Source organism: Calidris pugnax, unplaced genomic scaffold, assembly GCF_001431845.1.
Source record: "Calidris pugnax isolate Ruff unplaced genomic scaffold, ASM143184v1 scaffold20, whole genome shotgun sequence".
Classification (NCBI taxonomy): Eukaryota; Metazoa; Chordata; class Aves; order Charadriiformes; family Scolopacidae; genus Calidris; species Calidris pugnax.
Genome location: NW_015094510.1, coordinates 20521905 through 20539629, shown reverse-complemented (window position 1 = coordinate 20539629; position 17725 = coordinate 20521905). Strand labels below are relative to the sequence as shown.

At 35.9% G+C, this 17725-nt stretch overlaps 1 protein-coding gene across 9 annotated transcripts in view; it reads left to right on the top strand.

Annotated features, from left to right (window-relative positions):
* NBEA (neurobeachin) overlaps positions 1-17725 on the top strand; it is a 506029-nt gene that overhangs the window by 208036 nt on the left and 280268 nt on the right. For 8 of the 9 annotated variants that reach the window (XM_014965903.1, XM_014965897.1, XM_014965904.1 and 5 more), the window contains 3 exons: positions 797-951; positions 5044-5170; positions 8333-8460. In XM_014965903.1, the coding sequence (XP_014821389.1) occupies positions 797-951; positions 5044-5170; positions 8333-8460 (410 nt within the window). The remainder of the gene's footprint in view (positions 1-796; positions 952-5043; positions 5171-8332; positions 8461-17725) is intronic. The other variant, XM_014965899.1, reaches the window with a different exon arrangement.

Below are 17725 nucleotides of genomic sequence, written 5' to 3'. Positions count from 1 at the left end.
AAAAAAGAGAGTAGATTAAGATTTGGTGAGAATGTGTTTGTTTGAATGCAATGTTGTCTATGTGCATTTGATATTATGTCAGATTTTTTCTGTATGAGAGCCCAGTTCTCTTCTTAAAAGCTTCAAATTCTCAAGACTTCTTTTGAAACCTTATTTTTAAATGGACCTGGTATCAATATTGTCAAAGCAAATGTTTGCTGTGTTGCATTTTGGGTGTTCAATTTGCATCACGTGCTGTTGATTTAAATAAGTAGTAAAATTTTGCAGAAGGCTGAGTGCAAAATTGTTTGTTAGTCAACTGTATTTACAAGACCAGTATGTGCATAGCACTGAAGAATCAACTACTATATTCAAATGTTCAGATGACTGGCAAAAAACAATTGTCATCTTATATAACTTCAGTAAGATCAACAAATTAACAAACTCATTAAGACTGCATGCATATGGACTGCTAGTGTGCTGACATCATTTCCAACACACTTCTTTGCAAATCTAGAGCACAGGTGATAGCAGTGCTCACAACATATCATTGAAGTGATGGGGTCTTTTCATCTTGTGGGCACTGAAAGACAAATTTAGTTTCTCAGAATCACATGAAACTTCAGACAAAGGTCAGGAGCATGGGTTTGGGGTCCATTAACGTAGTCTTACCCTATTTCAGAGAGGTTAAGAAAATTGACATTATAATATGTGCCTCAGCAACTGCGTTATAACATAGCATAATCCCATCATAAACAAAACCTTTTGCTGATTCTGTTGTGCAGTTTTAGTAACCTGCCATTTCTTTTTTCCACAGGAGCGTGGTTGTACCAGTGAAGAAACCCCCTCCAGGTAGCCTGGCCGTTACCACAGTTGGAGCTGCTACAGCCGGGAGTGGACTGCCACCGGGTAGTACACCTAATATATTTGCTGCAACAGGAGCTACACCAAAAAGTATGATTAATACAACAGGTATTGTCCTTAAATATTTTTGTGACCCTCATTTTTTTCTTGTCTGTTTTTTGTTTTGTTACTTTTAGTGATGTTTTGTTTTTTAATCATCTTTTCTGTTACTGTTTTTGTATTTCTAAAATAAAAAACTGAAAAGATTAAAGCTTGGCCTTTCTTAAAGCTAGTGTTTTCTCTTGGTGTAAGTTTATAATCTTTTATAGTGCACATTGGACTTGCACAGCCTTACATAAGGGAATAAATATCCTTAATTCTGTTTTATAATCATAGTTTAGAATTGAAATGAGGTAACTTCTCCAGTGCTCTGCAGTAAAGGATCTTTATAAGATATATACCAGTTAATCCCTCCTTGTGTGTTAAAGAAAGGAAAGACAACTAGCTATTTAATAAATATATTGTAGACTGTGGAGGGTTAATATTTTGGGCAATTACTATTTGTCAACAAAAATTATGCTATGATTTTTGGAAGGCTTTTCAGTAAGAGCCTACCTAATTTAACTGTAGTCATGTCTTATCAGTAGTTGTTTGTCGTGACCTACAGAAGGAGGAACTTTTTATAACAGTAATAATGGGATTGTCTATCATGAAGGAGCCTGTTGACCATGGAGACTGGTTTCCATTCAGAAATGAATCCTTACTGAGAGCAACTGATGTTTACTTAAACTCCTTTGAAATGTCTGGCTGTGGTCTGTTTTCTTTCTAAACTAAGCAAAAACACTTGAGAGAAGAGCTCTCTTCAAGGATATCACAACTTCAGTCACGGGTTGAGAAATTGAAAATCTCCCTGGGGTTGCAGAAAATGGAGGGGGAAGCTTTTGGCATCCTTCTGCTTCATGGAATAATATGAGACACACTCATTATTTTTTTTCTTTCCTTTTGCAGATTACCTTTAATACCTGGTAATAGAACTTTGATTTTTCTAAGGATAAAAAAAAACACCTTAAAATCTAATTATCCTGAGGCAGATGGGAGGAATGAATGCTCTGAATAATGTTATCACTTCTATGAACAGTTTCATTTGTGTAGCCACTTCTGTTAATCTTGAACGGATTTCCTTTTAGGTACTCTTATGTCATGCAAAAAATATCCTACATTGGAAACCCTGTTTTCCAAATGTTACTGAATAGTGTAAGCTTTTCAGTCTTCTCACTGATTAAAGATCTGAACTGTTTTGGCTGGAATGTAGTAGCTCTTCTTTGTAAGTAATTGCATTTAAAAATCAGTCATTTCCCCAATACTGTCCTTAGTAGAGGACAGTATTGCAGGTACCATGGTATGTTCACTGTGGATTAGAGGCTGCCTTTTTTGGTATGTTTTATAACTCTTTTTTTGTTTTTTTTTTAATTCAAGTGTTTTTGTCTCCTAGTCTATGGATTAGCTTGATTAAAAGAAAAGTTTTGATTCAGTGGAACTTCAGCAAGTATCAGATTTAATTAGAACTATATGTCTACTGAACTTGTTTAATGATCTTATTTGGTAAAGCCTTTTATGCCTGAATTCATCTGAATGACCTTTATTGATGAATTCTCTTAAGAAAGTTTGAAAAGTCATTCCCCTCCAACCTTTTGATTTGAATTTTACATCAACATTTTAGAAATGCTAAACACATTAATGACAGTAAAGAAAAGTATTATCACATTGAAAACATAAATATCTATTAAATTAAAATGCTGATTTTGCCATTTTTAATTAAGCTATGCCTAGGGTAGTTAAAACAGTGAGCATGTATGTCAGTTTTTGAGATATATACATGAGGTATCTAGATACTTACTGGTTTAGAAACTTGTAGTCTGTGAAATTATCTATATTATTAATGATCTTAAAGTAATGTATAGAATTTCATTGAAAAGCACTTTTTTTTTTTTCAAATATGGTAAAAAAGAAACCATATACAATTTTTTAGAAACACTAGATGTCCCCCCAAACCTATTTACAGTTGTTTTTACAGTATGTCACAGATACTCTAGAAACACTGTTTTATCTTTGAGGTATATTCTGTGCCGGACTTATGCTAAAGGTGTTTTTTTCAGTTATTCATTGATTGCAGTCGATGTTTACATTCCATCTGCCATCGCTGTCGTAGTCAATGTCACTGTCACGATGTAATGAGATGTACGTTACTGAAGTCCTTACTTTGAGTGCTTTGAATGTATCTTTTGGAGATAGCTTTTCCTCATCTTTTTATGTAAGAAACTGGTTTCGTAGGTTTTAAATTGTATCTCTGTAATTCAAATCCTGATTTTCACTTCTATATTAATCCAGTAGTTCTAGGTCTGTTTGACCTTCTCTTCTGGGAGCCTAGCTGGTTAAACAACTTAGCAACTGCATTTTTAGACAACAACCCTAAGGAAGAAAATTTGACTTTGGAAAGAAAAGGGAAGAAGCAATTAAAATACATTACCTATGTATATATGAATATAAATATGTAAATAATATAAATACACACACACATATACACATATATATGAATCTTTAATCATCTTTTAAGGTACCCTAATCCCAGCTAAATTGCTGTGATTCCTAGATTAGGAGAGATGGCCTGCCTTATCTGTTTGTGTTTCCTTCTCATTATATTTGGGTACATTTAGAATTTGCATTTAGTCCAAGTGAGAACCCACAGTGTAAGCCATAACCCACCTCCCACTCACATTATTATGACAGCAAGCTAAATCAGTTCCTAGTCTAAATCCTGAACCTCACCAGCTACCCTAGTGTTAGCAAGCCCAGCAGAACCTGCTGCATTTTGATACTGTTTTGAATGTAATTTTTTTAAAATGAGTTAGTCAAAATTCTGATCTTTACCTTAATTCTTTTATCAGTAAAATTTATTGTATGGCAAATTAAAAAAAAAAAAAAAAATATGAAAATCATCTCTGCTACCAGAGAATTTTTCACTATTATTAGCATTTGACCTGTACTTCATTGTCAGTTGGCTGCTTAAGCAGTTAAGAAACTGTAAATGCTTTGTAGAACTTTGCAGTAAACTGAAGAATTATATATACCTGTGTAATGCAACGGATAGCAATACATCAACTGATAAAACTGGCCAGCAACAGGGAGCTGCCAGTTATCGTTATAACAAATTGGCAGAATAATGCAGTTGATCTCTAAAGTGGGGTTCTCCACCCCTCGTTGCTAACTTGGATGGCTCTTGCCTGTCGTCCTCGTCTCTGGCAGTGCTGTGGTCCTTTTGGCTTTGAACTCCAACTACGTGGCTGTTCCTTGCTACCTCATTTGTGACGTGTTGTCCAAGGGCTGTGCAGCAGAACAGGGACACTATTTATCACAGCGCTCTCACTACAGTAGGTGGCCACTCTGGGCCTCTGCTGGTTTGCTTCAGAGAGGCTGAACTCACAGTGCCGTTTCAGCAAACATGATAGATTGGCATTCAGAGTCTAAGTTTAGCCTTTAGCTCTGACCCAGATCACTTAAAGTATAAATGTATGCTCTGTCTGCATCTTTTTTTCTGGGCAGCTGTTCACAGCCCATTGAAATGATACCCCCGCTGCCCTCCCTACTGTTAAGGTCTTAAAATTCTCCTTGACTTAAGGAAGGAAGTTGAAAAAGTAAAATTAGGCTCTCAGTACTCCTCAAACAATATTTCCCCCCATCACTTCCTTGAAGGAATATGCATTTTCTATCTTCTCTGTCATTTTTTAATTTGTATTTTATCTTCTGCCTGTAGTTTCAACAGGCAGCCAAGAAATGTGTGTGTGTATATATATCCTTAAAAAATAGTTAAAATTCTGTTCCCCACTCAAGCTCATCTTAAATATACCTTTATTTTAGAAAGATCTTGCTTTACAGGATGATGTAAAAATACTTACATCTTTGAAATATAATTTGGGAATAATGAAAATGAGGTAAGGATTTATTTTGCCTGATTTTCAATAGCTTTTAAGCTTATAATTGCTATACAAGCAAAATAAGGTATTAATTGATATGATAATCATATGGAATGTTTTTGCTTGTTTTAGAATAAATAACATTATTTCCTTACTTAAAAGTAGATGAATAAGACAAGGACTATATTGAAAGTCTCTAATAGTTATATTTCTTCAGACTGAATTAAGACTTGTATTTTTTGGGGGACAGGTGCAGTAGACTCAGGATCTTCTTCTTCCTCTTCGTCATCCAGCTTTGTGAATGGTGCTACCAGCAAAAATCTCCCAGCTGTCCAAACTGTTGCTCCAATGCCAGAGGATTCAGCTGAAAACATGAGGTAGGCAAGTTCTATCTTTTAATATTAATTATGATTTCTCCTCCTGTAACAACTTCATACATTTAAAATAGTGTAAAAATAAAAAATGTATTAACATATATTTTAGCTCATTTAATATGCATTATTTTAGTTATTAATGTAATACAGTGTATATTTTTATAATTTTTCAGTACTATGAATGTATATATTAAACACTTCACTGAAAAGTCTAACTTGTTTAAACTATGCCAGACAGTAAAACATCATTAAAAGTTGACTGGCTTTTCAGTTGACTGGCTTTTTACGCTGCTCAATAATGATAAGAACTAGAACTCAAGCACAACTTGGCAATGGAACACTAGTCAAAGAGACACAAACTCTTCTGAGCAAACAAAAGCCCTATTTAAACTGAAGAGGACAAAACCAGACATGTATTCCTGTAGCAAACGAAATGGAGCACCAGTTCTGAGTTGGTGTTGCAACAGCCACAGGCCATGGGGATAGCTAATGCCCCTCTTACACTGACCGGCAGCCAGGAAAAAGCCTTCTGAAATTTATATTAAATATCTTGTATAATAGGTTATTGTTTTTTGAAGGTATTCAGTTACGCTGCAGCATACTTCAAACACAAATTTTTGACCTTTTCAAGGTGCACACCTCTCTGCCCTAAAAAGCTGACACAGGGTGTAATAAGGAGTTGCCAACTGTCCCTTAGTTGGCCATACACTTTGAGGTATGGTTTTAAGAAGAATGGAGTGGAGACAGCAGCCAAGGTAGCTGCTCATGAGTTTACAAGCTCACAAACAAAAGAATTTAATTCCCTAGTCAACTAGAAGGGGAATAAACTTAAATCAAGGGCCCCAGATAACCTGTAAAAAAGTATTGGTGCTTCAGTGCTTTAACACACAGTGAAAAAAAAAAAAAGCCTTTTTTTGCTGGTCCTATCTGAAGTGTCGGGTAAGTGGTGCAGGTGGAAATCATAGCAATGGGTGAAGGCCTGGGCTGAAAGGGCTGTTGCCCCTACTCCAAAAAGTTGCAAATGATGAAGGAGAGATTGACCATTTGTATGGCATTATTTGTTGCTTGACAGTGTTACATGGCAAGTGAATAAAATTGTGGCGTAATTAAACCAGTTCTTTTGCTTCTTGTCTTCTTCATGTTAGGACAGTGCTTTGCTAAGGGTGAAATCTCTTTTAAAATTCAGATACTGAAGTATGTTAAAATTAAACAGGATCACTAATCAGTTTGTTTTCCAGTTATTTTAACCAATGCATTGTTTTTGTTTTTCACAATCAGTTTGAAAGGTTTTGTCCTAGAGTCAAAACCTTCAGTTTCAATATCTAGAATTCAAATTTTGAATTCAGAATTTGAACTCAGAAGTAGGTGCACTCTGAGTAGTAACTGAAATCAGTGACTGAAAAAACTTACATGGAGCACAGTATCATAAATGTAAATAACTTAAAATCTAATCAACCCAAGAAATGTCTTTTGGGATTTTTAGCTTTTTATACCCTCCTGCCAAGAAACAACTAAAACTTTATTTTGATAATCGATAATTTCTGGTTTTCTCACTTTTAATTCATTGTGCTTCAGCTATTATGAGATTAAAAATCAGAGTTTGTTAGCGAGGTCAGAGAGCATGAAGTAAAAGCGAATTTATCTAAGCCTTCCCTTACAGCAGCTGCATAGGAGCTCATGGCTCTAGACTGAGCAGAGGAAAGCGAGCAAGAGAATGACCTTGGACTTTTAGAAATTTAATAGTCTTGATTTGGAGGCAGATGTTTGGCCTGGAATGAGGTTGGGAAGACAGCATACAACATGTGCCCCCACCTCTCTGCACTTGCTTGTGACCAATTCAAGCAATAGGTAGTAAGAACTGTCCACAGCATTATTTGTGGGTTTTGCTCACAGTTTTAGAAGTATTTATTTCAGTCTGATGTTGTTACTGGGATCTTTCAATCTTTCCTGTCCCAGTTTATCACTTCTATAAATATAGAAATTGCATATAATTACATATAATTTATTTTCTGCCATGTATTGCCTTTAGTATGCAAAATAAAAAATCTTGAATTTGAAAGCGATCAAGAGTTTATTTGCCTTGAATGTCTGCAAATGGAAAGGAAAAACCAAAGTATTCATTCTTTAAAAAAAAATAAAAATCCCCCCCCGTCCCAAATTCCCTAATGATTGCAGGATGCATTGTGCTTTTAAATGTCAATAATATTTTGATGCTGTAACTCAAGCACAAAGAAAACCTGTTGAGCCACTGGCAGTCTGAAAAAGAACAGCAAAAATTCTTGGTACACCAGAATATGCATGTAATTTCGTAGTTGTTGGGTTTTTTTAAGTAATAATTCTGTTCTTTCCGATAAAACAGCAGGTTTTTAATCTTGGCATAACGGTTTCAGAGGACACAAGTGTTATGCCCTATCAAGTTTTAAGGTATTAGGGGGTACAATCCTTAGCGCACTACTGACATTTGCGTACTGTTGCTAGGTTGGTATTCAGTAGACAAAGGAATAGTATTTCTGGTTTTTAAGAAGCCAACAGAAGTCACAACACCTCATTGTACAAGTAGAAGTTAAGGAACATGCTTCAAAGATTGTATAGTCTCAGCAGGCAGAGAAGTATAAACACAAAGGTAAAGGGATTTACCTGGGATCATGTTCCCTTAAAGTTTAAGAAAAGAAGATTGGTTTTCTTGATACCTGTGCTAGAATGCTTCTTCATACACTCCCTTGTCTACAATTGCAATGCCAGATGTTGTTATTTGAAAGCTTGAACAAAAAAGCAAGTTGTGATTGCTTTGTGTGAATAAAAACTTGTCTTTTCAAGCAGTCAAAAGTATATAAAATGGTAAGATGTGTAGAAGCTGAAATAGGTGAAAAAGACACTTGAACATCTGACATTCTTCTTATTGTATTTGAAAATGAGAATAAGAATTTTACTTGTTTTGGAATATTCTTTAAATGCTGTAGAATTTGTGGAACTGTTACACTGCTGACTCTGACATGACATTTGCATTTACTTAAAGCATTTTAAACACTGTAAAGTTTATTCAAATTATGATCATCTTCTTTTCTAAAGAAGCTTACAGCAGCTTTTAAAAACAGGTATGATTTCAAATTATTTAACTTCTATTGTTTAATTGTTCTTCCAAACATTTTCTTTGTTTTTCCACAGTATCACTGCAAAGCTTGAAAGAGCTTTGGAAAAGGTGGCCCCTCTCTTGCGAGAAATTTTTGTTGACTTTGCCCCTTTCCTATCCCGAACATTGTTAGGCAGCCATGGACAAGAGCTGTTGATTGAAGGTACTATTTCTATTGTAAAATTATGTTGTTTAGCTACTTGTCATTTGATATGAACAATGTTTCATTTTCACAAAACTTTATATAACTATTTTTGGTAAATAATCAGTTGTTAATGTGTTGTGATTTCACTTCCTTCCATTTAACTTCATGTAAAGAATTTAAATGAATCTCTTTTTTCCCCCCAAGTGAGATGCTGTGTAAAGATACATCTTGTCCTCTTGGAGAGCAAAACCTCTCTGTAATATGCCTTTTCGTCCTCAGAATAATTGTATTAATGTAAGTCTTTCAGCATGACATTGAGAAACTAGTGAAAAACGTAATTAAAAAGTGTAATCAATTCCCATGGAAGGAAGCAAATTGGAGGCTGTGCTCCAACGTTATTGATATGTGCATCTAGATTTGGTAGGGACACTATTTGCTCAGGTGGGTCAGTTGCACTCACACAGGCAGATAAACAGTTTTCCCTAGAGGGGAATGAAAAGCAATGATTTTTTTTAAAGAAAAGTATCCTTGAACATTTTCAAGGATTTCTGTGGGGTTGTATGCATCGTTTTAACTATTTCATAGTTACAAAATTTGGGGAAAATAATGAATCCTCATAAGTGAGGCAGTAAGTAATGCAAAAATTAGGCAGTAAGTGCAAATGTGGCAAGTTTATACAGAAAGTAACAAATCAGTGCTAATGCAGTTAAAATACCGATGGGGGAATTTGCATGAACACTCACTGATCCCACATCATATATCCAGAAGAACATAGTCAAGTAAACTATTTCTTTCCAAAATTGTTCTTACACACAATATTGCTGCTTAATGAGAGGTTTACGGTTGGACCTGATGATCTTAAAGGTGTTTTCCAACCTAAAGAATTCTATGATTCTATGAAAAAGTCTCTTTGAGGCAAAGCATATGAAGTGTGAACGTAATTTGCAGTTCTCACTTAATGACACCTTAAGTTAATGGTCTGAGATGCTTATTGAGAACATTGAGATAGCTGTGAGATATTTGATGGATTCCATTCTTAAATCTTTTATTTCAGTGAAGTTGATTGCAAAATTTGTGGCAGTGTTATCCTTTTCTGTTTGACAATTGCTTAATTGCACTATATTTTTTATACAATACAAATAAAATTGTCTTGGTTTCACCTAAACTCTTTTATAGATGAAAAAATTTCTTCACTGGTGCTTTTCTGACTTCATCTTTTGGTCAGATTTGTGGTGTTAACAAGGTTCCAGTAGTTCCTAGCATGTGGCAAAGAACGAAAAGCTAGAGGCCACAGGAACCCCATGACTATATGGCAATATGAGTTTATCTCATTGCCTGTCCAGACAGAGACATGGTTTTGTTGGGTGTAGCATTCTTCCACTACCCATTTGGACTGCTGTTCCAAATTTTGTCCCATCTATGACTCAGCCATCCCATTCAGCATCAGGAATCAATGTTTATGAACCAAACATTGAATTCCAAAATAAGTACTGTCCTTAATGTACGTTTCCTTAATATTTTTTCTCACCTTCTCTTCACTTGCTGTCTTGTTTCTGACTTCTGGGAACTAGTCCTTTTTTCCCTAGATATTGAAATTACAATCTGTAAAGAAAAAATCCAAGCACATCTTAGATTTTTACACTACATGCCTCAGAGCCTGAATTTTTCTTTGCTCCCTTTAAGATAGTTGGGCTTTTTTTCTTTTTCAGAGAGAACTGAGCTGCTCTTATAGTCTTGTGTACTTTTCATCTTTTCTTTCTTTATTGCCTGTATGAGACCTTGATCTTAACTAAACTGAATTCTTGCCTAGTTAAGTTCCTTTTAAAAGGGAATCCTAAATTCTCTCCTAGTCCATTACCTGATTTACTTTGATAAATTTCCTGCTGCCATTGTTTACTGAAAGCCAATGGTGGTCCATGAAGTGCTTGAAAGAGCTCTCCATGTAATGACTCTGCAAAAAAGAGGGATTTAGTTGTGCAATTCAAGATGTGTGAGTACATAGAATTCCTGTGGGGCTTTGATAATTTAAACTTGATTTTTACCAGCAAGCAGTAATTAGCCTGACAGTTTTATATGAAATAGTTTAATTGTTGTTTTATGTGTAAAGGTTTTAGTTATAACAGTTGAAAAGGAGCAAATAAACTTTATTTAATCAAGTCTGAAGGTGCTGTCTGTTTTTCAAATTGATCACCACAAAAATATCTGTTGCATTCTAAAAAGTGTGTCCTTTTATTCTGATTATTCAATCTTGAAACATAAAAATAGGTTCCCTCCTCTTGCTGTCTTTCAAACCCTCCATATGCTATGAAGCCTTTCCCCTATCAGTTTTTGCTGAAATCTAAATGCCTTCAGGCATCCTTGATGGCGTGGGCTTTTTTCCCTTGGTGCACTTGTGCGTGTGTGTATGTAAGAATTACTAAATCATTTCAGATGTGGCAAGAATGTCCATACTTTTTTTTACATACTGAAGAGAGAGCACAAAGGAGAAGGGAGGAGAAAAGCAGGTTAATTATGGAAGCTTTCCAGAATATCTGATGCTTTGAGATAGGTGTTGTTAATATACATTTGGAAATGTGCATACAACTTTGTTATGATTTCACTGTTTTATAGTAGTTCAGCTGTCTCAAACTTTTGGTGAAAAATCTTGTAGTCATACCATGCCACGTCATTTACCTTTAGCTTGTACCATCATTCTGCCTCATGGAAGACTGGCTGATTTATTCTTTGAGGAAATTATGTGTAACATCTCAGCAATGGCTTCTTAACTCTTGAGTGGAGTTGAAATGAACTGGCTGCAATCATCTGATCAGTTCAGACCAAGAACTTGGACCACTCATACTCAAAATTGTTAATTTTTCATGTTTGTTCTTGTAAATTCCAAAATGTGACTGGTGGCAGAAGAACTCTATCAAGTAGTGATCTGACATTATGGAACATATTTATTAGTAAAAATCTTTGTTTACCTACTGAAATAGTACTCATTTTTGACCCTTTTTCTACAACCAGTTCTCTCTTCAAAGGTATCTTACTATATTCCAAATATTTCAACTTCCCAGAATAAGTGTCCTCCATGAGAGGTTTAAAAGGACTGAGCTGCAGTCTAATGCAAATAGTTCAAACAGAGTATACCAAAACCAGCCCAACACTACTGTGGTTCATCAGCTGAGGTTCATTCAATGCCTCAGAGAACAGAAGTTGCAAAGGTTAAAATTGTCCATATAGAATCTAATTAGAAACAAACATGCAATATGTGTAGGTCACATATTTAAGCCTAGTAATGCTCTTTGTGGACTTCCATTTAACACTTGCACAGATATGTTTTCACTAACTCTAGTTTCCATATGGTCTGCAAATTCCCTCCATGTAAAGTGCATTACAACATTCTAGCTTTTAGGTGAAAATGTTACAGGCAAGTGTAATCTGATCTGTATCCAAAAGAAAAGTTATATCCTCTTTTTGTCAAGCACAGATGGGTAAAACTATTTTCACTACAGCTATTTTTGGAGTGTCCCAAACTGTTACAATAGTTCCAAGATCCATAGTCACATAAAATGCTTTCCCTTCCATTTAGTGAGATACCAAACAAATGTTACTAATGCTTTTCGTTTTCCTGTATCATTACATGGGTAGAAGCTCAGCGAGTTAGCCCTTCTCCAAAGGAGCTCTTACAAATTCTTTGGCATACGTTTGAAAAGTTTCTGATACACACACAGTTGAAATCAGATGAAACAGAAAACGTTTTTGTGCTGATAGGAGCAGAATCTGTTTCTCCTCATTAACTCACCACATGGCCCTATGAAAGTATTCAGTAGTTGTGGTGATGGACTAGCTTTGTATGCTATGTGAGAGGAGGCTTCTTGAAACAGTTGAAACATTGCCCAAAACATTCCTTTGGAAACCACAGATAGAACTTAGATGCTAAATGACACTACTTTAAAAGCTCCCAAAGACCACAAGTGCGGCATCGCTGTGGCATCTACCGATACTGGCGCAATTCGTTTCTGATTTCCTTGAACAATACTGAGTTTTGTATTAGGAAAAACAGGACAACCATTTCCCTAAGATACTGTAGCAATCTGGAAATCCCTTATACTTTCTGGGAAAAAAAATGTATACTTTTTTTGGTGCTTAACATGGGCCCTGGCTTCCTCTTAGAAGCCTCTCAGAACCTTTGTATTGTTGTGCCCAGGAGCACAGATGATATAAAGCAGAGAGATTGCATGTTGTTGCAGAACTTCATTTTCCTTTTCATATTGTTTTCTCATTCTTTTATCTCACTCTGTCGTGTCCAAAATCTTTTTATTTGTGTCCAGGCACATTTTCTTTCAACTAATCAGACTTTTGGTAATTGTTTACCAGTTTGTAGCACAGCATGTAGCTAACATTCTGAACAAAATAAATCTATTACTAAATATTACCAAGTAAGAGAGAAAGGGGATAAAAAAAGAGTGTTATGAATTTAAAATTTGCATTAACTGGAATTAACCAGCACATAAGTAAAAACTGAAGCTATTCATAGTGCTGAAATTTATATGAGCCACTTTTGGATCCTACCTCGATATTTTTATTAACAGCCTTGAGCGTGGTGCAGAATTGTTCCTGGCAAAACGAACTGCTTAGACAGAGGTATACAAAATGAGAAGCAAAGACATTCCACTAGAGAGATATGTTGAATCCTTTTATGGAATAACTGAAACTCAAGAAAAAGCCAGATTTCAACACAGCCAAATGCTGAGTCCAATCTCTAGGAACAAAGAACATATACTATACCTAGAGTGTAGGAGATGAGGGGTGAAGCCACTCAAAAAATGTAGGGATTGTTATAGCAATTAGCAAACTCCGGGCTCTCTTACCTCCATGCCGAGGCAACAAAGACTTGTCCAATACTTGGATGCCTAGGGAGAATGGATGACAAGGTTATTTAATTTTTCTGCACAACTTCAGCAGAAGTCCTACTGTCTGGTTCTACAGTCAGCACTTCAAGAATAATATGCACACACTGAACAGGGAACAAAAGAGCAGGGCACAGGAGCGATTGATGGATGGGAGATAAACTCCATGAAGTACAACGTAAGGAGCTTGATTTTGTCGACATACTGAAAAGAAGAGATAAGAAGAAGTTAGATACTATGGGATGTCTTCGCCTTTCTATGAACTGAATGCCTAATGAGGGTAAATAGCATTGGAAAACTTTTCTGGGGTTTACCGCCAAGTATTGAGATCAATGTTACTTGTAGTCTTTATGACTGTTTTAAACATTCTTTCTAAATAGTCTTCAGCTTCTCAAGAGGAAAAATGTCATGTATTTGCTGAATGGACTTATGAATGGTTTCTTTGTGACTTTGGAGCCTGTGAATCCCCATTTGCTCTGTGCCATACCTTGCAAGGAATGATAGTCTGCATTAACCTTAATTTGCTCTAACATTGCCATCACTGCATTTTTTCACGTGGTCATAGACGGATATACTTGAGTGTCAGCTGGCCACCTGAAGGAATCAGTTTTAAAAAAAGTGGTTTTTTTCTTGTTCTGTGGTTGACTACATCTCAACTGCAGATGCAGTCAGGAGTACATCATCTTCAGTTGAAACATCAAAGACGGTCAGTGTTCAAGTCACTCTATGAATAAGCCTTTCTTCTAATTTTCTATGTGTGTTTATATATATATAAAGACTGATTTTTATTTTTTATTTAAGAAGTCCTATAATCGTTACCTTGAAGCTCATTTTAGAATGAGACATTTTCTCCTTTCTCTGCATAACGAGGTTTGCCTATTCAGAAAAGTCTTAGGTAAGGCCCATTCCAGCTATAGCTTAGAGCTCTTGGAAGTGTATGAATGCATAGCCATATATATACTTTAATGTGATTTCTTGAAGGTTTGAGGCTTATGTGATCACACTGGGTGAAGAGATTCAGCCTTTTACTCCCTTGATAACTTTTCAATGCCAGTTTCAGGCAGTCTTACAGAGGCTGCTTAAAAGATGCTATTTTTACACAATATTCATAAATATAGGTATCTGTTTAAAGAAAAGATACCCCATAATGTCTTGATTGAGGCAGTAGTTACATGTGTGTTTCTTAATCAGCTTCAATATTTGATCTGCACTATCATTTGGGGTAGGCCATCATCATGTAGTGAATAAATGGAAAACTTTTAACTCCAGAAAATCTCATCTGGTTCATTTGCAGCTATGTAATATGCTGTGTTGGTACAACACTATGAATATTGCAGTGTAAGGAACACAAAAGCAATTGATAAAGCAGGACTGAGAGAGAGAGCGGTAGGAACTCAACCCTATTAGACATCAGAGGATCCCTATTAGAAATCAAGGTGAACATTGAAAACTTTTCTATGGGGAGGGGGTTATGAAATGGTCAGGGCAGTGTCATTTGCAGTGTGTGTCTCACTGGACATGATCACTCTACTCAGTCAGAGGCAGGGATCTTATGGATTGTTTGGTTTGTACTGGGGCAGGAACTCTGGATTGGTTTTCAAGGCTAAGGAGTTCATGATGTATTTCTTCTCTGCCATGCTGCCTCCCTCTCTTTTCTTTCCCTGTGCCTTGGGTGTCTCAGTGTACATTCTTCTATGTCTGGTAATAGGTGATGCTGCAGGCAGCTTAGCACAGTGCACTTAAAAGCCAGTGAATTGCCTGACCCAATGCTCTGGAAGACAGATTTCCTTAATTTGTGGTAGTAGAATTCCTGTTCATAGATTTCTTTTTATCTTTTACTGTAAACACTTGCAAAAAGAACCCACTGAAATAGTACTACTGTCCGAAAACAAGCTCTGTTTAGATGATGAGGTTGGAACAATAATGAGTTACAGACAGTGCTTTTCTTCAGTAAGTTTAAAAACATTCATCATCACTAACAATACATTGAATAACTTTTTATATTGTTACAAACTTTGCGTGTTGATTTGCACTGGATGTTTTTTATGTATTTTCCTTTTTTACTTTATGAATTTCTGCAAGTAATTTGCATGATTTGGTTTTTACCATGAAGAAAACAATGGATAATATTGAAACAGGGCACAAAAACTTGAAATCCTCCAATGGCTATAATTTTAAAAGCCGCTGCCGATTGAAATCCTGCCTGCACATGTTGTAATCCCTTCATAAACAGGAAAAAAAAAAGTTCATTAACTTTGTACTGCTATTTATAGGCATGTAAGAAATTTGTTGTAAGAAATTCTCTATCTATGATTAGCTCTTAGTGTCTTACTGAGAGGCTCCACAGTATGCTCATGTTTCTCCAAATACTTGGGGACTGAAAGTGTTTCTTACTAAAAAACAAAATCATAGAATGGCCTAGTTTGGAAGGGACTGTTCAGATCACCTAGTCCAACCATCAGATCATCCAACATCAATGAATCAGATACACATGGAGACAATAGCACCACCAGTTTTGCAGAAGTCTGGATGATAAGAACAAAAAAACAATGAAAGGTAAATGAATGTTCAGATCTGCCTATTTATTTGTACGTAATCAGCAGAGTCAAGTTTCAAAGCTTTGCAACTTCCACACTATTTTTCAGAATATGCTACTAGTGACTGTTTCTCCTAGGGGAACTGAAGAGCAGGTGCCATAGCAGAAGTCTCTGTTATTTATCCCAGTGAAATCAATGACTCCCACACCAGTGACAGAACATTTTTCTTTCATGTATTATTCCTTTATGTACTTTTAAAGGGATATAGTTTCAAACACTAGAAAGTGAAGAGGATACACATTCATTTGATTTTAAAGATTTAACTCTTGAATTACTGAAGCTCCTGTGTGCACAAGTATGTTCTGAACAGATGTTTAACATGGCAGGAAACATATAGATCAGAGATCCAGATAGCAACTAGGAAATGCATAGCATCTGGCACCTTTTTGAAAGTAAACCTGCCAATAATTAATTACACATATGAGACACTTTATCCCTGTCTAATGAATTGGACACTTACTAAGATGTATTAGACTATGTAAGAGAGGTTAACTGCTCATGCCCTCTCCTTTGTCTTTGGTTTGTGTGGTCCCAGCGTAACTTAAAGGTAGAAATTGTTGTTGGCACTCAGGTTATATGTTCTTGATTATGTTATCATTGTTACATTAACTAATAATCAAGATATCTTTACAATCCAACATATATAGAGATTTCATTAGGCAGAAATTGGGGTGGTTCCGCTACGTTGCCAATGGAGAAAAAATGACTGAAAATGTGAGACTAATTGTAAAGTTCAGGATCAACTACATATATTCAACAGAAGTGGTTAAGAGAGTGCATCAATTTAAAAAAATTAATACATGTCCTCAGGAAAACAAAAGCTGGTAACAGTGTAAAGTAGTCAGGTTTGCTGAAAAGAAGCTCTGAAAGTTATCCTTGAAAAAGCAGAAACCACTAGGTGTTTGAAGTTACAAAATTACTGTTGGAAGTGCTACTATAGACATTACTTCATTAGCAATGAAACAATACCAGTTGCTGTTCTCTTAAAGCATATTGGACCCTTTAATGAGCAAGAAGAGAAGTTGGTTGTGGTCCTCAGGTCCTGCTTACCTTCATCAGTATTGGTCACTTTCTCAGAAGTTTCTTTTTTCAAGCCAATAGCCTGTATTCCAGTTGCAAGCCATAAGGCCTAGAAAGGACTGGTCTTTTGCCTAAATTTTTTAAAAGAATTATCTCCCTGTGATGATTTCATACTCCTCATTTTTCCTAATACCATCTAGGTTAGATGTCCCTCTGTCTTCCTTCTTGTTCTAAGTCTCAGGTTTCATGGAAAATAATTTTCTTTTTTGCCTTTTGTTTTGTTGTTTTTTTTTTAATAAGCTTGCCTCCTGCTACGAAAAGAGTAGCAAGAGATATATTTAATGTTATTTCAAGGAAATAATTTTTGAAAGATTCTTGAGAGTTCCTAACATGTACAGGCACTACTGTAACATAGCCTGTAGGTGGACTCATCATATCAGGTATACATCAGTGCTGTATGGTAACACTGGACTAAGTTGTACAATTATTTTTTTTCTGTAGACCAGCCACCTTTTTCCCTCTTATTATTTTCTCCTCTACTGTCCAGGTCCAAAGAAAAACGAGGTGGTATGCCAAAAAGGTATTCAGTATCTACAGGATGTTCATGCTGTGACTGAAGCTCCCCACAGGCAGAGGTTCTCTGGTTCTTATTCCACTTAATTCATCATTCAGAACTCAGCAGGGGACTCTGCCTGATTTTGGACTTGAAACAGTTAGGCTGGTATTCGCCCCACCCTTTGTCCTCTAAAGGCTTAAAAATGGAATCAATCTACT